The sequence below is a fragment of the Amblyraja radiata genome, chromosome 18 (genome assembly GCF_010909765.2).
Source record: "Amblyraja radiata isolate CabotCenter1 chromosome 18, sAmbRad1.1.pri, whole genome shotgun sequence".
NCBI classification, from domain to species: Eukaryota; Metazoa; Chordata; class Chondrichthyes; order Rajiformes; family Rajidae; genus Amblyraja; species Amblyraja radiata.
The window spans coordinates 24,883,507-24,906,517 of record NC_045973.1 but is presented as its reverse complement, the minus strand read 5'-3'; the positions used below and the strand labels follow the sequence as shown (position 1 = coordinate 24,906,517).

The following is a 23,011-nucleotide window of genomic DNA, read 5'->3' as shown; positions in this document are numbered from 1 at the left end:
ATTGTCCACATCGATTTTAGTCCCTCATGGTAGGCTAATCCAGTAGGTAAAGGTGCATGGGATTACCAGTGACTTGGTCGAATGGATTCAGAACTGGTTTACTGATAGAAGACAGATGGTTGAGGTGAAAGGACAATATTGAGGATGGAGGTCTGCGACCAGTGAGATTTCTGCTTGTGATATATATAAATGACTTGGGTATAAACGTAGATAGGTTGGTTAGTATGTTTGCAGGTGACATCAAGACTGCTGGGGACATGGACTGCAAAGAGGCTTTCAAAGAATACAGTGGGATACAGATCGACCACAGAAATGGACGGAGAAATAGCAGATATGAGTTAATCCGAGTAAGTGTGAGGTGCTGCATTTTGGGAGGTCAAATGTAAAGGAAAATATATAATTAATGGCATGACCCTTAACAGCACTGATATACATTAGGATCTTGGGGTCCAAGTCCAGAACTCCCTGAAAGTGGCAACACAAGTAGATAGAGTGATAAACAAGGCAAATGGTCTGAAAAAGAGTTCCAAACTAGCAAGGATAGGTTGACTTGATGATGGTTGTCTTGGTGGGCCAAAGGGCCTGTTTCTATACTGTATCTCTAAACTAAACAGAAGGCCAGTGGTCCATTTGTCCCATTCCCCACTCCTTACTCACATGCCCATCAACTCCCCTTTGATTCTTTTAGCCACTGATCTACACGAAGGGAAAAAAATAACATAGCCAATTAACCTAGCAGCACACCACCTATGTGGGAGGAAACTGGAGCATCCAGAAGAAATGCACACGACCACAGAGTTTGCGCACTCAGCCCAATTTGCACCCAGGGTCAGGAGTGAACTCAGCCAAACCCAATCTCACCTTTTTGAGCTTCTTCAAACTGATCATTTTCTGCCAGCCACTGTGCATATGGCACATATACGAGGTCTTTGAATTCCGGATGTTTCTCTACCAAAGAGAAGGCCTGGTTGAAAGAGTTCAAATCATGAGAACAGAAATAATAATGAAGAACACAGATAAAACATACAATAAAACAGTGCTGATGTAACTCAGCTGGTCAGGCAGCATCTCTGGAGGACATGGGTAGGTGATGTTTTAGATCGGGAGCCTTCTTCGGAGTGATTGCAAGTGAGAGAGAAAGCTGGAAGAGAGGTGGAGATGGGACAAAGACTTGCAAGTGAAACAGGGGGTGGGGGGGGAGGATTGATTGGCAGATGAGCAGAACTACAGGACACAGAGGAAATATGGATGTGATCCATTCTACAACAGCAAGGGGATAACTATGTTTATTAAAGAAAGGACTTTCCCCAGCAACTCCCCTTCTCATTGTGACTATTCTGTCCTGATCTCCTCCATTCCCAGAGTAAGGCTCAAGACAGAAAACTGAAGGAACAGCACCGTGTATTCCGCTTGGGTAGCTTACAACTAAATGCTATGAACATTGAATTCTCCAATGTTAGGTAACTGCGCACCCTCCCCCAACACACCTCTCCATTTCCCCCTCTCTTCCCTGTGCCCTAACTGGATGCACACCCATTTCTCCCACTATCCCGCCACCCTATTCCCTCCTACAAGTCCTCTTCCACCTCTAGTCCTTCCTCTGGCTTCACCTTTCACTCATTTTCTCCCCTTATCTCACAACCTTTTGTCTTCTCTTTGACCTTTTCCCACCCATGTCAATTAAACCCCCCTCACCTGCATCCATTTATTATTTGCCAGGCTTTGTCCCATCCCCAACTCTCTTCCAGCTTCCCAACCCCCCCCCCCCACCCACCTCCCTACAATCAGTCTGAAGAAGGGTTCCAACTTGAAACATCACCTAACCATGTCCTCCAGAGATGCCACCTGACGTGCTGAGTTAGTCCTGCACTTTGTCTTCTTTTATAAAGCAGCATCTCGTATCTGCAGAAAAAAATATCCTTCCTTCGGCAAAATATGGCTCAGTAGTATAGTGGAAAACCAACCAGTGGTCAATCCAGTACACCCCCCTTGAGCAATACAAGCTGCAGTATAAACATTTAATGGAGGAAAGAAAACTGACACCTTATCCCAATTCCAAATTATTGAGCAATTGTTGAATACCAATGCTAAATAGTCGACAACACTGTTAGTTAGGGAGCACGGGTCTGGCGAATAGTGCAGTCTATAGCTGCCAAAAGACTATTATGATATCTTCCTAGATGCACTAAATCATGTAAAACTTCCTGAACTACATTCATAATGTTGCTGCATCTATGCTCAGAGCAATTTTTCTGAATCTCAAACGCCATCCTGTGGCATATGCATGACATTTCAATTGCTTGACCAGTTAACTTTAGCAGATTTAGATTAATACCTTATGTACTTAAATTTCCAAGAATTACCCACATATTTTGCATCTTTTAATACTACAGCTTCCCTAATGTTATACCATCTTGCATGGGTGGCACCGTGATGCAGACAGTAGAGCTGCTGCCTCAATTCCTATAAGCGGGGTTCAATCCTGCCATCGGTCTGGAGTTTGTACATTCCCCCTGTGGTCTACCACTGTGTGCTTTGGTTTCCATCCTCTTCCCAAAGATATACTGGCTGTTAAGTTAAATGGCTGCTGCAAATTGCCCTATTAGGTAGATCCAGAAGGATTTGATGGGAATGTGTGGGGGATAAAATGGGATTAGTGTAGAAAGGTGCTTAATAGATATCACAGAGGATTTGGGCCAAAGAGCCCATTTCCATTCTGTCCAACACTTGATGTTTTTCACAATAAAACAAACTTAGACCATGGTGACAATTTGGTACACAGTGCTGTTAATATTGTTCATGTAATTGTTTCTGCTGACAGACTGTCTCACCTCTTCCCAGTGCCTGGTTTCCACATGCAGTAGGATCTGAGCCTCTAGGTCCCCCATCTTCATATATGTCTCTGCAGCATATCCAGGATGCTGCAGCTTCTTTAAAAAATAGGCGCATCTTGATAGGGGTTCCCGCTCAGCTTTATCTAGTTTTCGAGCTACATCAATTAACCTGCATAAAATGACAACCAGTTGTGTAAAATAGTGTTTTAGCATTAACTCAGAAAAGCATTTTCCAATAATTCTGTGACTGTTGCATGGTCCAGATCCCTTTGTTGAGAGGTGGCATGTTCTGTGCACCACCATATTGTATGGTGTATAGTTTATAACGTTATCAAGCAGGAGAAATAGGATTTATTGGATAGCAGGATCTGCCAACACTGAAAGATTGACAAAGATAGCGATGAAATAGCAAAACAATGGGCTGTGTGAATTGATGTGATGACTATACATGTTTAAAGGAGTGGACAACAGAACTATCAACCTTAACAACATGAAGTGCATCAAAACTAATAGCAAGCTGAACAAGTTACATCAAATCTTATTTGATCTATATGATCATAACACAAAAGCAAACTCAGAAAGCCTTACAAACCAATTGCATTACAGTGCAATGACAATTATAAAGAAATGCTAATATATTGTTGCACACCTAGGTACTTAACAATTAATTATTTACCCAGAGCAGTAGACAGTATTGAATGCTTCTGGTGAACTAAAATGCCTTTGGAGAAGTGAAATGCTATGGATGCAGAAGCAGGGCACAACGGAACTACAAATAAAATGGAGAAATAGTTAACTAGGGAGCAACGTAGCTGACGGGAGAGGAGGGATTGACCAGGGTGTAAGTGGTGCTTGATTATGTTGGTTGCTTTCCCCAAGGCAGCGTGATGTGTACATGGAGCCGATGGGCCAGGGGTGGTGGGGGGGGGAAGAATCTGGTTTGTGTTATGGACTCGGGTGCATCCACAATTCTCTGCCTTTTCTTGCAGTTTTGGGGAGAGTGGTTGTCAGACGAAGTTGCGATGCAGTCTGATACATTCCACAGGGCATCTATAGAAATTGTAAAAGTCGTTGAAGACATGCCGAATTTCCTTAGTAGTCTGAGGAAGTAGAGGCACTAATATGCTTTCATGGCCGTAGCGTGTGGTTGGACCAGGACAAATTCTTGGCATTATTTATACCCAAGAATCTGAAGCTCTTGACCATCTCCACTTAAACACCAGTGATGCTGATTGGGAGGTGCACACAACTTTATTTCATAAATTTGATGACTAGCTGACATTGAGTGAGAGGGTGTCAAGCTCTGTACTCCATCATCACTGATTGAGACCTGGCCTGCCACGGTGGCGTCATCCGAGGTTGGCCATACAATTGTGAGTGTACAGGGAGTTGGGAGTGGACGGGGAGAAAGGGGCTGAGAACATATCCTGGTGGGGCACCAATGTTGAGAATTATAATTGAGAATGTTTTGTTGCCTATCCTTACTGGTTGCGTTCTATGGGTCAGAGAGTCGAAGATCCAGTAGGGGTACTGAGCCCTATGTCCAGGAGTTAGGAGATGCATCTGATTGGGATTATGGCGTTGAAGGCTGTGAATAAATAGAAATCTAAAGTGCACATTTGAGAAAAACAGGAAAGAGCTCACATAGGCACATAGGATATAATACCGGAAATCTGTGACTCAATTAATATAATCACAATATTTAAAAAAAGATAGACAGAACACATCTAGGGAGCCAGAGGATGGTTATCACAGAACTGTTAATTAATAGGGTGCATCCTCTTTAATTTACATAGAATACAGCACAGGAACGCACCCCACAGCCCACGTTGGTGTCAAACATGATGCCAAGTTAAACTGATCTCATTCTACCTGTACATGATCCATATCCCTCTATTTCCTACACTTCCATGTGCCTATCTAAAAGCCTCTTACACGCCACTATCAAATCTGCCTCCACCATCACCGATGGCAATGCATCTCAGACCTCCACTAACCTCTGTGTAGAAAAAAAAACGGCCCGCACATCTCCATTAAACTTTCCCTCTCTCACCTTATAGCTATGCCCTCTAGTGTTAGACATTTCTATGCTGGGAAAAGGGTTCTGACTGCCTACCCTATCTCTGCCTCTGATAATGTTATATATTATATCAAGTCTCCCCTCCACCTCCGACATGCAAGAGAAACCAATCCAAGGCATAGCGGCGCAACGGTAGAGTTGCCGCCTTGCAACGCCAGAGACATGGATTTGATCCTGACTATGGGTGCTGTCTGTATGGAGTTTATACTTTCTCCCAGTGACTGTGTGGGTTTTCTCCAGGTGCTCCGGTTTCCTTCCACATTCCAATGACTTGCAGATAGGTTAATTGGCTTCCGTAAATTGCACTTAGTGTGGAGGATGCAAAAGTGGGATAACATAGAACCCGTGTACGGGTGATTGAGGAGCACTTCCAAAACAACTCTGACCCCAGGCGCATGTGGCAAGGAATCAAATCCCTTGCCGATTACCAGAAAGTTAACACCCCTCCCCCAGACAACGCCACCCTTCCTGACGAGCTAAACCATTTCTATGCTCGCTTTGACCGGAACAACAAAACCCCAGCCATCAAAGTTGCTCCACCCCCGAATGAACAACCCCTCAGTCTCTCCACCTCTGCTGTACAAGATGCACTGAGAAAGGTGAATGAGCACAAAGCTGCCGGCCCCGATGGCATCCCTGGCCGGATGCTTAGGGCATGTGCTGGACAACTATCCCCAGTCTTCACCGACATTTTCAATCTCTCACTGGCCCAGGGTGTTGTCCCCACTTGCCTCAAGACATCAACCATCGTGCCAGTGCCCAAACAGTCAGCCACAGGGAGTCTCAACGATTTCCGCCCAGTGGCACTCACCCCTGTCATTGCTAAGTGCTTTGAGCGGCTGGTCTTGGCTCACCTCAAAGCCAGCCTCCCCCCCACACTGGACCCCCATCAGTTTGCCTACCGGGCCAACAGGTCTACAGAGGACGCCATATCGGCAGCCCTACACTCTGTCCTGACCCACCTGGACAACAACAACTCCTACATCAGGTTGCTGTTCATTGATTTCAGCTCTGCCTTTAATACTGTCATCCCTGCCAGCTTGATCACCAAACTCAGCAGACTTGGCATCTCCACCTCCCTCTGCAACTGGACACTGGATTTCCTCACCAACAGACCACAGTCTGTTAGGCTGAAAAAACAACCTCACCTCCTCCACTATAACACTGAACTGTGTGCTCAGCCCTCTCCTCTACTCCCTCTTCACCCACGACTGCATCCCTAAGTACGGATCCAACGCCATCATTAGGTTTGCTGACGACACCACGGTGGTAGGACTGATCAGTGACAACGATGAGTCAGCCTACAGAGAGGAGGTCCAGCACCTGACAACCTGGTGTGCCAACAATAACCTCGTCCTCAACTCCAAGAAGACGAAGGAAATTATTGTCGACTTCAGGAAGGTCAGAGGAGGCAGTCATACCCCCATCCATATAAACGGGACTGAGGTGGAGCGCGTCTCCAGCTACAAATTCCTCGGGGTACATATCTCGGAGGATTTGTCCTGGTCCCTCAACACCTCCAAGCTGGTCAAAAAGGCACAGCAGCGCCTTTACTTCCTGAGGAGGCTCAAGAAAGCCCACCTGTCCCCCCAGATCCTGACCAACTTCTACCGCTGTACCATCGAGAGCATCCTGACCACCTGCTTCACCGTATGGTACAGCAGCTGCACTGTGGCGGACAGGAAGGCACTACAACAGGTGGTGAAAACCGCGCAGCACATCATCGGTGACCCGCTCCCTGCCATGGATGCCCTCCACCGAAAACGGTGTCTGAGACGGGCTGGGAAGATCATTAAAGACCCCTCCCACCCCAACCATGGACTGTTTGCCCTCCTCCCATCAGGGAGGCGGTACAGGAGTCTCAGGTCTCGTACCAGTAGGATGAGGAACAGCTTCTACAATTATACCATTACATTGCTGAACTCGGAGTCCCGCCGATAGATTTCTCCAGTCTCTCCGTCCACATTGTTTAATTATTCTGTATTTTTGATTATTCTGTATCTTCTTTTTTTTAAATTTCTATATGCACTACTACTACGGACTGACGCAAAACTGCATTTCGTTGTACCCATACTCAGTATTTGTGCAATGACATTAAAGTTGAATTGAATTGAATTGAATCTTTGGTCGACGTGGACTCGGTGGCAGAAAGGGCCTGTTTCCATGCTCATAACTTCCAATAAGCTGCCTTCAGGAGTGCAACTAACCCACAGCAGAGATGGGAAACTGTTCAACCTATGTAGCTTACACTCCAGAACATATGTCACCCTGATATCAGACGTCATGCTGGAGCATGTATGTGAGCTTTACCTGTGCACGTTCACAGCTAAGGTTCAAGTCATCACCAACTCATTCACTGAAGCATACAATTAACATCTAATATGTTAAGAAATATTAGAATATTTCTAATGCTTGCACAATGGCCAAAACTGAATATTTTGATGAAATATTGATTCACAATAGGAGATGTTAATAAATGCACAACCATAAATCATTAAAAAAAAAGGCGTCAAAGAAAATACAGGATATGTGTGTTTTTTTTTTCCATTTTCCCAGACTCACAAACAGCAATTCTTGCAATGAACAAACTTACATATCAACCCAGCCATTGTCCCCGATGATTTCAATTGCTTTCAGATGTTCTCCAGCAGAGATGTACATCTCTGCTGCTGATTTTGGTTCATTGATGTTTCTGGCCCAGTCTGCTTGTTTAGTAATCAACATCTTGGTGTCCTTGGGATCGCCTGAGCCAAGGAAATCCTGAGGATGTCACAATAAAATGCATCATTACTGCTTCCTTTGGTTTTCATCCAGAACATTACAAAACAAAACTTGATTTAAATTCAGCATTTTATTAATTCAATCTAATCCAATTTGGATTTTTTCTACATAAGTTTAATCAGGGTTTCTGCAACAAGCTGTTTACGAAGACGAATTATCCATGGACAAGACCATGGATAATTAAAATCATAGTGATTCAAATAGTGCACAATGCTTCCATTCGAGTAGTGAAGTAATATGCAAGTCAAACAAAGGCTATTCTTGTTCATGCAATTTCAGGATGTGGACGTCACAGCAAAGGCAACATGTACTTCCTATTGCTAATGGCCCTTGAGAAGATGTTGCCTTGAACTGCCACTGTCCTTTTGAAGGTACTTCCACAGTGCTGTTGGACAGTAAGTCCAAGGATTTAGCAGAAAAATGAGAAAAAAGTGAATTTTTGGTCAGGGTAACATGTAACTTGGAAAAGAATCTAAAGACACTGTTCTCCTGCTCCTACTGCCTTTGTCACTTTTGCCTACATTGAAGGAGGGAAAGTGGCACAGCAAGGGTGGCACAGACAATAGACAATCAAGTCAAGTCAAGTATATTCGTCACATACACACAATAGGTGCAGGAGTAGACCATTCAGCCCTTCGAGCCAGCACTGCCATTCATTGTGATCATGGCTGATCATTCACAATCAATTTATGGTGTAGGTGATTTCACCTACACCACAGCAAGTGGTGTAGGTGATTTATTAACATTTAAATTGCAGAAAAGATTCAAGCATGAAAACAATATGGGTCATCAAAGGCGGCAGCGTTACAAAGTGCAAGTTAAGATAAAAAGGTGTTCCAGATTATTTATACATACTAGTTAAAACTTCTGAACCTGAAAATGTACTCTGGAGATATTATTTATCGCACAGTACCTTGGCATAGTCAAACATCCGAAGATCTGTGTACATGTTTAGCGCTCGACTATTATTTCCCGTCTTCTTGTATAACTTGGCAGCCTCATGAAATTTGGCCTGATAGGCATGCACATCTGCTAAAAACAGCTCATTATCATTCTCACCATGTTTTTTACGTTCCTGAAAATAAAACAAATTCCATTTAATAACTTAGAACACAATTGGAGATTATACAGTAAGAATATCAATATGGCGGTGCAGTGGAAAGTCACCGGAAAGGTGCAGTGGAAATTGCAGGTGTAGTGAATAGTCTGCGAGCTCACCTCCCGCACCGCCGGAAAGCACCCTCAAGTCCCGAGGTCACTTGTGGAAGTGGGACATGGGTACTTTTGATGGCAGGTGAGCTCATACTGCATATATATTCCATGAAAAAAATCAAATGGAAGAGGAAGAAAATTACAATCTCCTTGAGATCGTACTCTTCGCAATTACTGATTGGTTTGGATCATTATTTGAGTTATGGCTCAATCTTAAGAATAGCGATTCATGTCACGGTTGCAGCCTCAGTTTCAATTAGTCTGGGACAACAGCTTTGCACCCATAATTTTATTTAAATGAACACCATACAATAAACCCGAACCTCAACAAAAGTGAGACAATTAAATAATTTAAAAGATGATGTCCTTACTTCTATGTTGTTAATTAATTCCAGATAGCGGAGATCTCGCACCCGAACAAATGCCTATCAATAAATTAAAACATTAAATTAAAAGTTGCACTAAATTCCACTTGACTTATTTACAAAACCCAGCCTGTTTCTCCAGCATAATATCGACAGTGTTGCAGTATTAAAAATACCATATTTAATAGAATCTTAAGAAATAAAAGAATCACATCATTCAGTTCCTTGTTCAACAAGGGTATTTAGTGCTATTTGTTTTCAATTGGTTTCTATTATTTGGAGGTTAAAGTGGGAATTTAAAAAAAGACAAAGCGCTGTAGTAACTCAGCGGGTCAAGCAGCATTCCTGGGGAACATGTCTAGGTGACATTTTGGATTGGGACTCTTCTTCAGACTGATTGTAAGTGGGGTGCGGGAATAAAACCAGAAGAGAGGAGGGGCGGGACAGAGCGTGGCAGGTAAAAGGTGAATACAGATGGAGGTTGTGATAAGCATATGTTAGACAAAGGCCATAAAAAGGGAAATAAGAAGGTGTGAGACACAAGGTTTGAAGAGCTGCGGATTGTAAAGCCAGAGAAAGGAATGTAGGTGGAGGTGGAGGGGAGAAATTGGAGCGTGATTGGTGGGGCATGGGGTGGGGGAGGAAGGCAGGGTGGAAAGAGAACGGGTAGGGTTTCTAGAGGCTACCTAAAATTAGTGAATTCAACGTTCAAAACATTAGGTTGTAAGCTACCCAAGCCTCCAGTTTACGTGTGGTTTCACTCTGCCATTGGAGGAAGCCCAGGACAGAAATGTCAGTATGGGAATGGGAAGAGGAATTAAAATGGTTAATGACCGGGAGATCTGGAAGGCCTCGGCAGGCTGAGGCATGTGTTCGGCGAAACAGTCATCCAGTCAACGCTTGGTCTCGCTGATGTACAAGAGGCCACATCGAGAACACTGCATGCAGTAGATGACGTTAGACAAGGTGCAAGTGAACTTCTGTCTCACCTGGAAGGATTGCTGGGGTCCATGGATGGAGGCAAGGGAAGAGGTGTAGGGACAGGTAGTGCATATCCTGAGATTGCAGGGGAAAGTACCTGAGAGCGGGTGGTTTGTGTGGGAAGGGTTGAGTGAACCAAGGAGGTGCAGAGGTAGCGGTCTTTGCTGAAGAAGGAAGGAAAGGGATGGAATTGGAAAGACATGACTGGTGGTGGGATCAAGTTGGAGGTGATGAAAATGATGTGTTGGATGCGGAAGCTAGTGGGGTGAAAGACGAGGGGACCAGGGGAACTCTATCTTTGTTCCATCTGGGGGAGCGAGAGCAGAACTACGGGACACAAAGGAAATGTGGGGGAAGGATTATTTATGACAGCAGGGGGAAATCCATGTCCCTCCTCCTCCACCTGTGCCCCAGCTGGATTTGCACCTATTTCTCCCCTCCCCCTCCATTCCTTCCTCTGGCTTCACTATTCACAACTCTTCAATCGTTTTTTGTCTCAGATTTTTTAATCTCCAGCCTTTGTCCGACTGTCTGCCTATCAACACCTCCAAAATGCTACCTGACACCCTGAGGTACTCCAGCACTTTGTGCAGTTCCTTGTTTCTACATAAAAATAAAAAAAATCCTGCGGAGACAAACAGACAGACAGATGCTGGGAGCGATCAGCAGGTCAGGAGGTCACATTCACTTGGAGTGGGGGTCGAATGGAGAATTCAAGTGATAGGAAACTGGAAGCTCACGGCCACGTGTGGACTAAGGAGATGTTCTGCAAAACAATCACCTATCACTGCTTAAGGGAACCACATTGTGAGCAGTAAGGATAAACTAGAGGTAAAAGACAAAAAAAAAATTGTGTGGAATGGAAACAAAAGTCCCTACGGAAAACTGGTTTGCAAAAGAGGAATGGAAAAGCAAGGGGTGTTACAAGTACATGACTGTGATAAAATAGAAAAAGTAAATGAAATAGCCTGACCAACATGGACTATAATTGAGGGTGTGCCTCATTCGTTTGGTTATTATCCAAACATTGATTTCTCTACACTCGTGTGTACCCACCAAACGTACATCTATCGCCCAACGTTAATGTACTGCAGAGTACCTTTTTAGCAGTTTCAAAGTCCATTCCTTCCAAGGCCTCCATCGCCAGATCTCTCCAGTCATTCTCTGTTACCCCCAGGCAAGCAATCTGATAGGCTTCCTTATACATCTTCTTTTCCAAGTACTGATACATGGGTGCAGACTTGTTTAAAAAATAAAGTGTTTCGATTAATTACAATTAAGTGTAACTGTGTCAATCAAACCGGTCAGCTTTGTACTTTTTTAAAATAACATACCGTAGACAATACTGTGAATAATAATCCCTTCAATGGTACAGAACATACTGCTCGGGATGGAGGTTGAGGCAGATATACGATAGTGGCAGTTAAAATTATTTTGGACAGGCATATGACCAGGCGAGGATTGGAGGGATATGGATTATGTGCAGGCAGATAAAAATTAGACATGGCAGGATATTCGGCAGAAATATTGTGAGCTGAAGGGCATGTTCTTGTGCTGTACTGTTCTACCCACAGTTTAAAATACATCCAATATTTTACTCAATTTCTTTGACTTAAGCCTAAAGTCCACAAGTACCAGTCTCCTTTCCATTCCTCATCTTTAAAGCAAATTATAGATAGCAATGACAGCAGGCTTTCAGCCCAGAGGTCAACAGCTCCAGACCTTCGCATTACATCTTGATTCTGCCTCCACCTTCATGAGCCTTCAACATGGATCATTGAATAGTTATTTGGAATGCGATCCTGGTGATTTTATTTTTCCCTCAATGTAGTAGTAATTAAAACAAACTAACTGCTTTTACTCAAATTCTAAAGATTCCTCTGGTTCCATTATACTTTCGTCACTTAAGCACGTTAAAATTGTTTTCCAACTTTTCATCACGTCTAGTTCTTGACAATAAATCAGCCAAAATAAGGAGACATACCTGTGGGACCTCAACAGCAGACATGGCATACACATGGAGGCAGAAGATCTTGGAGCCATTGTAGCCTACCACGAAGCCCTGGAGCTTCTGCTGGTGCACTGGAAAATTACTGGCTTTTATGTTGAGAAAACCACCACCAGAGAAACATAGCATGTTCTCACACTGGGTATTCCAGGCCACACTGTTAGCATTTGGCTCCTAAAAAGGATATTGGAAGGAGTATAACAAAATAATTATGATTGATTTAAATCAATTAACAACATTAATGACATTTGGTGCCCTGCACATTATAAAAATGAATCTGCAGTACCATTGAAAATGATCATTAACTATAAAAAAGTAAGTCCAACATCACCTAATTATCAATAATAATTGTAATAAACTTTGATGAATCATTTGTAAGCTGATATAAGGTATTCCCTGCAAAACCTTTGAATATCTTAAATTTAGCGCTGGAACAGTTCTAATAATGAGCATAGAGACAAATATAATTTGGTATAATTTCAGAATTTAAGAATCAGGAAGAATATTAAAAAATATGCAGAGATCTTTTGATAATTGTACCTTGAAATGTCATTTCAAGGTACAATTATCAAAAGATCTCTGCATTTTCTTGCCTTAAGTTATACTGTAATATTTTTTCATTGTACCTTAAAATATCACATTTTACTTGCTTGTCACTTCTTAATTTACACAGAAAATGTGTGATAATCATACCTTAAGATGACACCAACTCCATGCTTGTTTACACGTATATTATTGAAAATATTTTATATTACACCTACATGTAACATGATACCTGTTCCTTGCTTGTTTACTCCAATTAGAGAGAAGTATCCTTTACATGGGATATTTTTGATAATTTGTTTATAATTATACCTTGAAATGACACAATTTCCTTGCTTGTTTACCCTTAATTTATACTGTACTTAAAAAAAAAATTATACCTTACAATAACACATTTTATATATATTGAATCAGGTTAAAAAAAAGGAACATTATAGTGTCTATGACATACAGACTTGAATGCTTTTGTTTTTCAAATGAAACAGTTCTTATATTTTAACACTGTAACAAGTCATATACTAGATGGATGCAGTCTCTCCTTCCGGAGTTGGACTTCCAAACCACACTTTGATCCCCGCATAACATTGCATGAGTCCATAAGAAATGTATGCCTTCACCCTTGAGCCCAGTGCAGGAGGATTCACTACACCTGCCCTCCACCAGAAGGCAGTCTTCAAGAATAGCTTCAGCAACCTACTCTGATTATGTAATGAAGATGCACTTGGAAAGTTAGATGGATTCTGGCTGTTATGTTACGAGGACATTTAAGAGTACCTGGATTGAATTTGTGATAAAAGAAAGGTTTCCCAATATATTTTATGCTGCTCTCACAGACACAAAAAATGTGCGGAGCTGCGCGCTAGCCGTAGAGATGCGCGTGCAAAGACGGTCAGCCTGCGCCTGCTTACCGCTAAAAATCAACTTCACGGATTTCCACGCACTCAACCAACGGCGCAGCGGCTCACTGTCTCGCAGGAAGCCATTTATAGCGGATATTTAGACAGATTTTTTTACCAATTTTTTTTAACTGAATTTCAAAATCCACCGAAATCTGCAGAGAAATCTCATGCCTGTACATCACACCTATTGGAATCAAATTCCATTTGCTAACCATCAACCTTATGAGCTGATCAATATCATCTGACCTACAGCTACCATCCTCACTAGCAACCCCACCAATATTCATAGATTGCAAATATACTGATCATACCTCCTACCATTTCCAAATCTGTCTGGTTTCATCAATCTCCTCTCTTGCCTCCCATGGCAGCCTGCGACACATCTCATTAGATGCCATGTGAGACATGCGACACATCCTTCTTTTTAATGTCAAAATGCTCTGAAGTATCCTGACCCATCTCTTATACCATAACCCTCTGCTTCCTGAAATAGAGCCATAGAATTGTACAGCATAGTAATGAACACTTTGGTCCACAGCATCCACGCCAACCTGTACACCAATCTACACCTCCCATTTCCATGCATTCAGACCCTATCCTTCAATGCCTGGTATTATTTAAACCGACTCTGGGAACAAATTCCAGATATTAATCACTCTCTGTGTTAAAAAAAACATTATCCTTGCATCCCCTTTAAAATTCCTTCCTCAAATCTATCACCTTGTTTTTGATCTAAATGTATGCCCCTTATAATTTTATCAAGCACTCTGTGTCTACCTCTATATAAACCAGCATCTGCAGTTCCTTGTTATTCCATGAGATCCTCACACTTGTAACAGAGGCGAGTGTGAAGGAGACAGAAAAAGGGGTTTGAGGAGAGTTTGTAACAGAGAAAGAACAGGGAGTAAGTTTACAGTTCCAGTCCTTATAAATGTCACAACACATAATGGAAGATGTCTATTATATCATGACTTTAATCAACATACCTGAAAAAGAAGTTCCTTGGTACTTAGGTCATATACAAGACAAGTATTGTGTTCATCTACCACAGCCAGTTTGTTGCGAGACATACTCATGTCCAAACAGCGTACAGATGTTGCTTGTTTCAGAAGCACAATGGCAAAGGGATTGTCCACAAATATTTTCAAAATCTATAATAGACACAGAAAGCTGGAGTAACTCAGCGGGACAGGCAGCATCTCTGGAGAGAAGGAATGGGTGACCTTTCGGGTCGAGACCCTTCTTCAGACTGGTTAGGGATAAGGGAGAGATATAGACGGCGATGCGGACAGATAACAAGGTACATGTTTACATTTATAAAACATATTTCAAAATCAAAAAATACCACAGCTGCTGGATTGTTGCAGGATTGTTTTTTGCTCCTCTGTCCTCATTCATGTTCCTCTATTTACACCTCCTCAAACAGAGCAGTTACCATCAACACACCTTCACCACCTTCTCACAACATCAACAGCATCTTTGTCATCTGGATGTTTGTCCATTTATTTTATCCAGCCCCTTTCTGTCTGAAAATATGGTTATTTTCTCAGTTTTCTCCGTTCTGATGAAAGGTCTTTGACTTGAATCACAAATCTATTTTGCTTCTGATACTGCCCATCAGTTTGAAGATAATGTGATCTCCTTCATCACAATTATTCATACACCACAGGAATCATGCCAAAAACACTACTGATTTAGCAAGAAAGAAACTATGCCCAAGAAGCTACTATTACTTAACCAAATTAAAGGACTGGAAAAACATGGATCAACCCCTTTTAAAAGAAAATCTGAGCAAGAATTTCCCACAATTCTCATCAACTGTACAAGGACGACCTGGTTGCCCTGATCACAGGGAATCTTCCCCTGGAGACTATCCTTCTTGGTGCAACAGCGTGAAAATCCAAATCTTAACCTTGGACCGACATGGATTTCATCACCCAGATTCTGTGATCACAGGGACCTAAACCAGCTGGCCCCAGGGAATAGCCACCTATATGCTTTAAGATGGCCAGCACCTCTTTTATAATGTGAATATGTTTTGTGACAGCTGCCTCTCCCTTTAGGAGTCGCTCTGATCCCTTTCACTGGCTAAAAGGCCAAGAGAGGCCAATTCACAGCATTATTGCTATTGGTTGGCCACTTGTCAGCCTACTCTATAAAAAACAGACATTCGAGCCAGACTGGAAGAAGGGAGACAACAAGAGAAGGAGCGGAGAGTAGTGGAAGAAAGAAGAAAGAAAGCGGAAAGTGAGGAAGGTCGACAAAGTGAGACGCCTCCCTCCTAGTTGTGTTCCCCTGTCGCTGGTAAGAAGTAGACTTGGCCTTTGGGAGTATTCCTACATCTCTTGTAATCCTCAAAGGGTTCGCTTGACTCCAGCTGCCTATATGACCTATGCTTCTTTCTTTTTTGCTGACCAGAGCCTCAATATCTCTCGTCTACCAGGGTTCAAATCCTGGCTGCCTCGACCTTCGCTCTTACAGGAACATGTTGGTTCTACCACACTTTTAAAAGCTTTGCACTTGCCCGACATTCCTTTACATGCTAACAGCTTCTCCCAATCAATCTTTACAAGTTTCTGTCTAATGCTGTCAAAAATAGCCATGCTTCAATTTAGGACTTTAACTTATGGACCAGTCCTATTGTTTTCTGTCACTATTTTAAAACGAAACAGTTAAAAGCTGTCTTTAAATTTCTCCTTTCTAATCAAAATCATGCAGTGTTCTGGGACCACAGAGTTTTTCTTTTAAACTAAAGTGTTATAACATCATCTAATCTTTCCCTCAAACGAGTCTCTCGCTCCGGGATCCTTTATAGTTTGTGGTTGGCTGTGCTTTCAGTCTTTCTTCCATGCCATTGTTAAGCTCTGAAGTTAGTTAGCTTCATCATTGAAGTTCTTGCTCATATCTTTGTCAATCTCCCTCAGCATACAAATGCAATGAAAATGTATGTAAATAGTACCAAACAATCCTGAAGGATTTCCTAGGTTAACATTACCTGACCATTTTTCAGACCAACCAACAACCCTTCTCTTCCTGTTGGTCCTCCGATAACCTTAATGTAGCGAATGAGCGACTCCATAAGCCATTCTCTCTCCTTCACACCACTAAATGACAAGCACTGTAATCTTTTCTCCTGCATGGAACATAAAGGCGGTATGAGAAAAGTAACAAATTGCTGACTAAAAATGCTAATAATAGGCAAAATAGAATTTCTTAAATAAAAATATCAATCCTCTTCATCGTACAAGCCTCACAATTTTGAACATGCACAGACAAGACCAAAGATAACATTTTATTAGGACAACAGTCTTTCTCCATGGCAGTGGAAACTATATTAATAAGTAAAACAGTTCCAAACTAAATGGATATTCCAAGTTATTGACATTAGCAATTTTTTGTTGTAGTTTCTATGTTCATTCGTCATTTGGCGATTCAATTTCTAACTTGCAAATCAAAGATCCATCTAAACAAAATATAACATTAATTTGAACTGCATGTCTCAGATTATGATTGAATATTCCCCATCACAATTCCGTCATGAACATGTTTATAATTTCCGCTTTCAATTTTAAGTTAGATACAGCTTCTCCCTTTAGCCTTCTTCTTTTACAGAGGCACAATTCCATGCATCAGCAATGTGCCATTTCACTTTGCATTGTACATCTTTTATTTATTTAAAAATAATATTTAAATGTTCTGTGTCTAAAATTAAGATGGTTAGATATTTTGGCAGACACAATTTTTTAAATGAAAGATAAAGTGCAATGATTGAACACAAATTGGTAATGAGATACCAACCCAAAGGTTAATTGTGAACCTTTGATCAGTTAGCTAATATCAGCTAATGTAGCAATTTGGATCCCATAATTAAACTCAGAACCTATAGTTTGAGGCCAGAATTTGGTGTTCATTCCTGGCTATTTTCAGGAACCTTGACAAGAAGTTGATCGAAGTGGGCATTTGGGGAGGCTGACCATTCATCTTCCATAAAATGAATAACCATTCTTTGTTTGCATTCTTTGCTGTGACTCACACAGGAGGTGTAAGGCATCAGCCAAGTGACACAGCCGCCTCAAGCGAGCACAAACAGATGCAACATTCAGAAAATGTAACATTTCCACATCCTACTTCATGAATGGAGTATACTAAAGTTGACTAATGGATCCTATGGGGAAAAATAATTTAAATAATAAACAAGCCATATGACAAATACTAGAAAAAGAGACAAACTTTATAAATTGATTTATTAGAACAGATTGCACAGCAGGTGCACTGTAATTGGCAAGAAGAAACATGCGATGCTAGAGAGCGCGGATGACAGAAGCTCCCCCTCAGTTCCCTGCACAGTCTCTTCTATTTAGTTGATTTGACTAGTAAATTGGAGTGTGGAGTTGGAGGGCAAATTGTGCAAACTTTGTGTGAAAACAGCATGAAGTCAAGAGGTTAAGGAGCAGCCATCCTGCCTACCCTCAATGGAAGTAAATTATTTTCATTTTTAAACAGCGAAGGACAACAACATTGGTGATTCCACCAATTCCATTTGATTTCAACTGCAAATTAGGTGGGGCTTAATCAGTACAACACCATCCATTAAATATCCCCAAATTTCTAAACATTTGTTGCACAAATGAAGATGAATCTTGCGCAGATCAAAGCAACATGGTGCAACTTTGGACTTTAAAAAAGTGCCAGAGGAACTCAGCATGTTAGACAGCATCTCTGGAAAACATAGATGGGGACGTTTTGGGTCGGAAGCCTTCTTCAGACTGATTGTAGAGGGAATAAAATCATCAATGGCCAGGGGATGATCAGCCACATTCATAAAGGATGACATTTGTGCACTGATAATTGATCATAACGCAGAAGTATATAGAATCAACATGGTGGGGATAGGAGATAAGAAGGGACAAAAGCAGACTAATACAAATACTCAGTGGGTCAGACAGGTGAAAGAGAGACAAAGTTAACATTTCTGATTGAAGATCGCTTGCAGAACTCCCAAAGAAAGAAAACTAATTTATTTCAAGCTGCATGTAAGGTGGGAGACACAACTTTTTTCCCCCCTCCTTCTTTTTCAACTTCCAGAAATCATTGTAACACTTTCAAGAGAATCAGTAAATGTTTAATTGACAGTTTCTCTTTTCAGAAATGCTGTGGATTGCTTTCCATGGCATTTCTGATTTTATTTCAGCTTTTCAACAACTATAATTAGTTTGGGTTTTCTTCTGAATTTATTCATATCTATGTTCTTTTGATTCATTTTTCTTTTGGATAAACCTGACAATTAAATATATTTTAAATGTTCTGTTTTCATTTCCTACACTCAAATTTGTATTTGATGCTATCAACAACATGAAAATGTCATCTACAAAACATTTAAAGCCTGAAGAAGGGCTCCGACCTGAAACGTCACCTCTCCAGAGAAGCTGTCTGACCTGCTGTTACTCCAGCACTTTGTGTCCTTTTTTTATAAACCGGTATCTGCAGTTCCTTGCTACTACCTGACGAAAATTGTTTGGAAATCCAGCCAATATGTAACATCTGAATCATTAAAAAAATAACTACACAAATAGTGATGCCTATGAACCAAAGCATTGTTCACCAACATACCAGGCACAATATAAGGTGCTGAGAGCACACGACCAACAAGTTGCACTCAAATTTCTTAGCAATCTTCTCCTTGACACGGTAATGCATGTCAGTATTATCTTCAGAAAACAGCTCATGGATCAGTATTTTTTCTGGCAGCTGGATTGCTAGTCGGTTTTTATAAATTGCAATCTTCTTCACTAGTTCCCTGCATTTGATACGCACTAGGAAAAAGGAAAACATATATCATGAATGCAGTAACTAAACATTATCAAATAGCACACACTTGAACTAAGCCAGCAGCTGTCTCTCTTCATCTTTTTATTTTAATTTTAAGTTAGTTAAAGTGTTTTGTTGGAGGTCTAGACTTTTTTTATGTGGGGGGTGGGGGAAAGGGGGGAAACTACCTTTCTAGGTCCCTACCTGGTCGGAGAGGCGGCTTTTATCCGGGCTGCAGCTTCGACCCGTCCTCGCGGCCTACCAGTGGGCCTGGAGCGGCGTTTCCTGTCGGGGACCGCCCAGAACCACGGCTTTCGGCGGCGGTACAGCTCTGGAGCGCTATCGTGGAGTGGGCGGTGCCTTGCCTGGGTCGCCGCGCTGGAGCTCCGGTGAGCTGAGACCGCCGGGTAAAACATCGCGGAGCTGCGGGTCTGCGGAGCGGGCAGCTGCGGGCGGTGACGCTGAACTTAACATCGGGAGCCTGGGATCTCGCGACAAGATCGCCAGTTGTGGAGCTCCAACCGGCGCGGCCTTGTCGGCTTCGGAAGCCGCGGCCTCCAGTGCGGAAGCGGCCGTTCCAGGGTTCCCAGGCCGCTGGGAGGACTCTCCCGACGCTGGAGCAACATCACCCGGCGAGAACGGCCAGGAACATCGGGCCTCCGTAGAGGCAACTGTGGAGGCCTCAATAGGCCAGACTATGGGTGAACTGGGGTTGGGGACTGGACTTTGTGCCTTCCCTCATGGTGGGAGCAATTGTGGGGGGATGTTCTATGTGTTTAAGACTCTCATTGGTGTTATGTCTGTATTCTTTTTTTGTGTGCTGCAAAATGGCAAAAAGCATTTCACTTCACTACACCTAGGTGTATGTGAATGTGACTAATAAAATACATTTGATACCTTTGATAAGCCCTCATTATTTAATTATCCATCTTAATGGCAAATGAAAGCCTGAGTGGACATTTTTATGGACATTACAAGATGGGCTAGCAAGCAATGAGGAGGACATGCAGAGCTTGCAAGCGGATACCAATAGGTTACACAAGGAAATGGGACTGCAGATGCAAGAATGTTGCATAGAACACAAAGTGTTAGAGTAACTCAACGGGTCAGGCAGCATTCCTGGAGGATATGGATAAACGATATATCAGGTGAGGACACTTCTTCAAACATTGTAGCAAAGGGGTGAAACCTGGAAAAAAGATAAGCCTGGGACAAAGCCTGGCAATGGATGGGTAGAACAAGAAAACACAAAGTGCTGGAGTAACTCTTCTGGTCACACAGCACCTCTGGAGAATACGGAAAGGCGATGTTTCACGTCAAATAAAAAGATTTAAATAGGACCTGAGGGGGAACATAATCACATGAATGGTGGTGAGTATGTGGAAGGGGATGCCAGAGGAAGTGATAGTTGTAGGTGCAATTACAATGTTTAAAAGATATTTAGATAAAGGCATGGTTAGTAAAGATTTAGAGGAATATGGGCCAAATACAGACAAAAGGACTAGCTCAGGTAAACATCTTAGCTGGCGTAAACGAGTTGGACCAAAGGGCCTGTTTTTGTGCTCAATTGCTCCTTTCTCTATATTAGACCATTTGGTCCTCATGCAATGCAATAAGATCATGACTGACCCTTTAATTGACTTTTCTGTCAAAGTCTTGAATGCACTTACTTGTGAAGCTTTCTTGGGTGAAGAATTCCAATACTATCCATCTAGGTGCAGCGATTTCTTCTCAGCCCAATTTATTTTGAGATTATAACTATTCCACCAGGAAAGGATTATCCCTGCATCTATCCAGTCAAAATCTATTATGTTGCACTAATATCTGTTCTTGTTCAACTAAAGTCAACACAGGCTCACTGAGCTTTATCCATCCTCCCATTCCAGAAGTCAATAATTTGAAGCTGTACACACTGTCACTTTAACAAGGATTATTAATGGCAGATACAAAAAATGTAAAAGTTGGAACGGTCAGGCAGCATTTGTGAAAATAAAAGAAACATTAATGTTTCATGTCAAAGACCAATGAAGAAGATTTGGCATGAAACATTAAATCTGCTACCTTTTCCTGCAAATTCTACGAAAATAAAAAAAACCTGCAAATGTTGGAAATCTAAAATAAAAATGCTGGAAATACTCAGCAGGTCAAGCTATATCTGTGGGAAGAGAAATAGTTAATGTTTCAGGTCAAATCTCTTTCTCTTCCCATTGATGACATACTGAGTATTTCCAGCTATATTCTGTACCTTCATATATCCTCCATTTTTAGCTTTTGGCTGGATCATCTCATGTTTATCTCATTCACACAGATTTAATCACTCAATTATGATGTATCATTCATTGTTTGGTAATAATCACTATGATAAATCAGTTTAACTGCAATTGGCAAGAGAAAGCCCAGTTACCAGAAGCAACAGCTGACACCTTTGTCTGAGTCCTCACCTTTTTGCTCTGTGATGAGATGTTGGACAATAACATCAGTCATGCTGTCTCTGTAGGCATAACGGTCTTTATACAGGCCATGTACTGTGCTAAAAATGATTTGGTAAAAGGCTATTGTACCATCTTGACAACCTGCAACCTTGGAAAAAAAAACAACAAATGTTTTCCAAGTGCTCTTCATCAAACAATACAAGAGTAACATGCAAACTTTTGAGGTACAATTCAATCTTAATGTAATTAAGTAACGGAATTGTTTTCAGGGGCTGAATTTCGTGTTCCTATAAAACACAAATGCCAATCTTTATTTCACGGTTACACTTGAATTACCTCATTATAAATTATACCCAATTAATATTTAAATCACTTTTACGATTTTGCAATTGTAGGAACCATTGTTTGAGTGTTTGCTTGCACAAATTAACTAAAACAAAAGAGAAATTGCTAAACTGAATATGAAGCGGCAATATGTATAATTCTTTGCTTATTTTCATAGCTGGAATTCTCAACAACTCTAACTGAAGCACACAAGCATAGAAATTTGAACCTAACTTTTTTTCAAGTGTTTGGGTCTCAAGATTGAACCGCTAAACTAAGAAAATGTTATATTTGGGTTCAAGCATTAATTTAATCACTCCAATAAGCAATAGGAAATGAGAATGATTGCTCAAAAATGCATGCATGAAGATCAACAGTATAACGTGTAATTTCAGAAAAAAATTATCAGGTCAGGAGGATGGGCAATTAATTTAGAAGATAGCACCAGGTGATAGTCGGGGAACAATGGTGATTGAGGACTTTGGATTAAGCGGAACATGCCTGGTTCTATGTTCAAGTAAGTAACTATTCCGTTAAAGACCATGTACTAAGTCAAGTGCTGTCAGGGATCCCAGAATGCAACAGAACCCAGGTGTTTCAAGACGTCAGTACATGGCAATTTTTTTTTACCCTTTACTGCTACAGCAGCAGTTTCAGACTCATTATATTTGTCAATTATGTACCGTCTCAGAATATGCTATAAAGTATGATAATTGATTATCTCATGAGTAGGTTGGAAGATTC

The 23,011-nt window shown here is 41.6% G+C and overlaps 1 protein-coding gene across 3 annotated transcripts in view; it reads right to left on the bottom strand.

Annotated features, from left to right (window-relative positions):
• The window catches only part of ift122 (intraflagellar transport 122), a 61,280-nt gene that overhangs the window by 19,412 nt on the left and 18,857 nt on the right, over positions 1-23,011 (bottom strand). For all 3 annotated transcript variants that reach the window (XM_033036877.1, XM_033036879.1, XM_033036878.1), the window contains 11 exons: positions 21,953-22,091; positions 19,314-19,516; positions 16,699-16,836; positions 14,690-14,854; positions 12,238-12,435; positions 11,353-11,493; positions 9,279-9,332; positions 8,609-8,770; positions 7,508-7,674; positions 2,832-3,003; positions 862-964 (listed from right to left, as the gene is read on the bottom strand). In XM_033036877.1, coding sequence (XP_032892768.1) covers positions 862-964; positions 2,832-3,003; positions 7,508-7,674; positions 8,609-8,770; positions 9,279-9,332; positions 11,353-11,493; positions 12,238-12,435; positions 14,690-14,854; positions 16,699-16,836; positions 19,314-19,516; positions 21,953-22,091 — 1,642 coding nt within the window. The remainder of the gene's footprint in view (positions 1-861; positions 965-2,831; positions 3,004-7,507; positions 7,675-8,608; positions 8,771-9,278; positions 9,333-11,352; positions 11,494-12,237; positions 12,436-14,689; positions 14,855-16,698; positions 16,837-19,313; positions 19,517-21,952; positions 22,092-23,011) is intronic.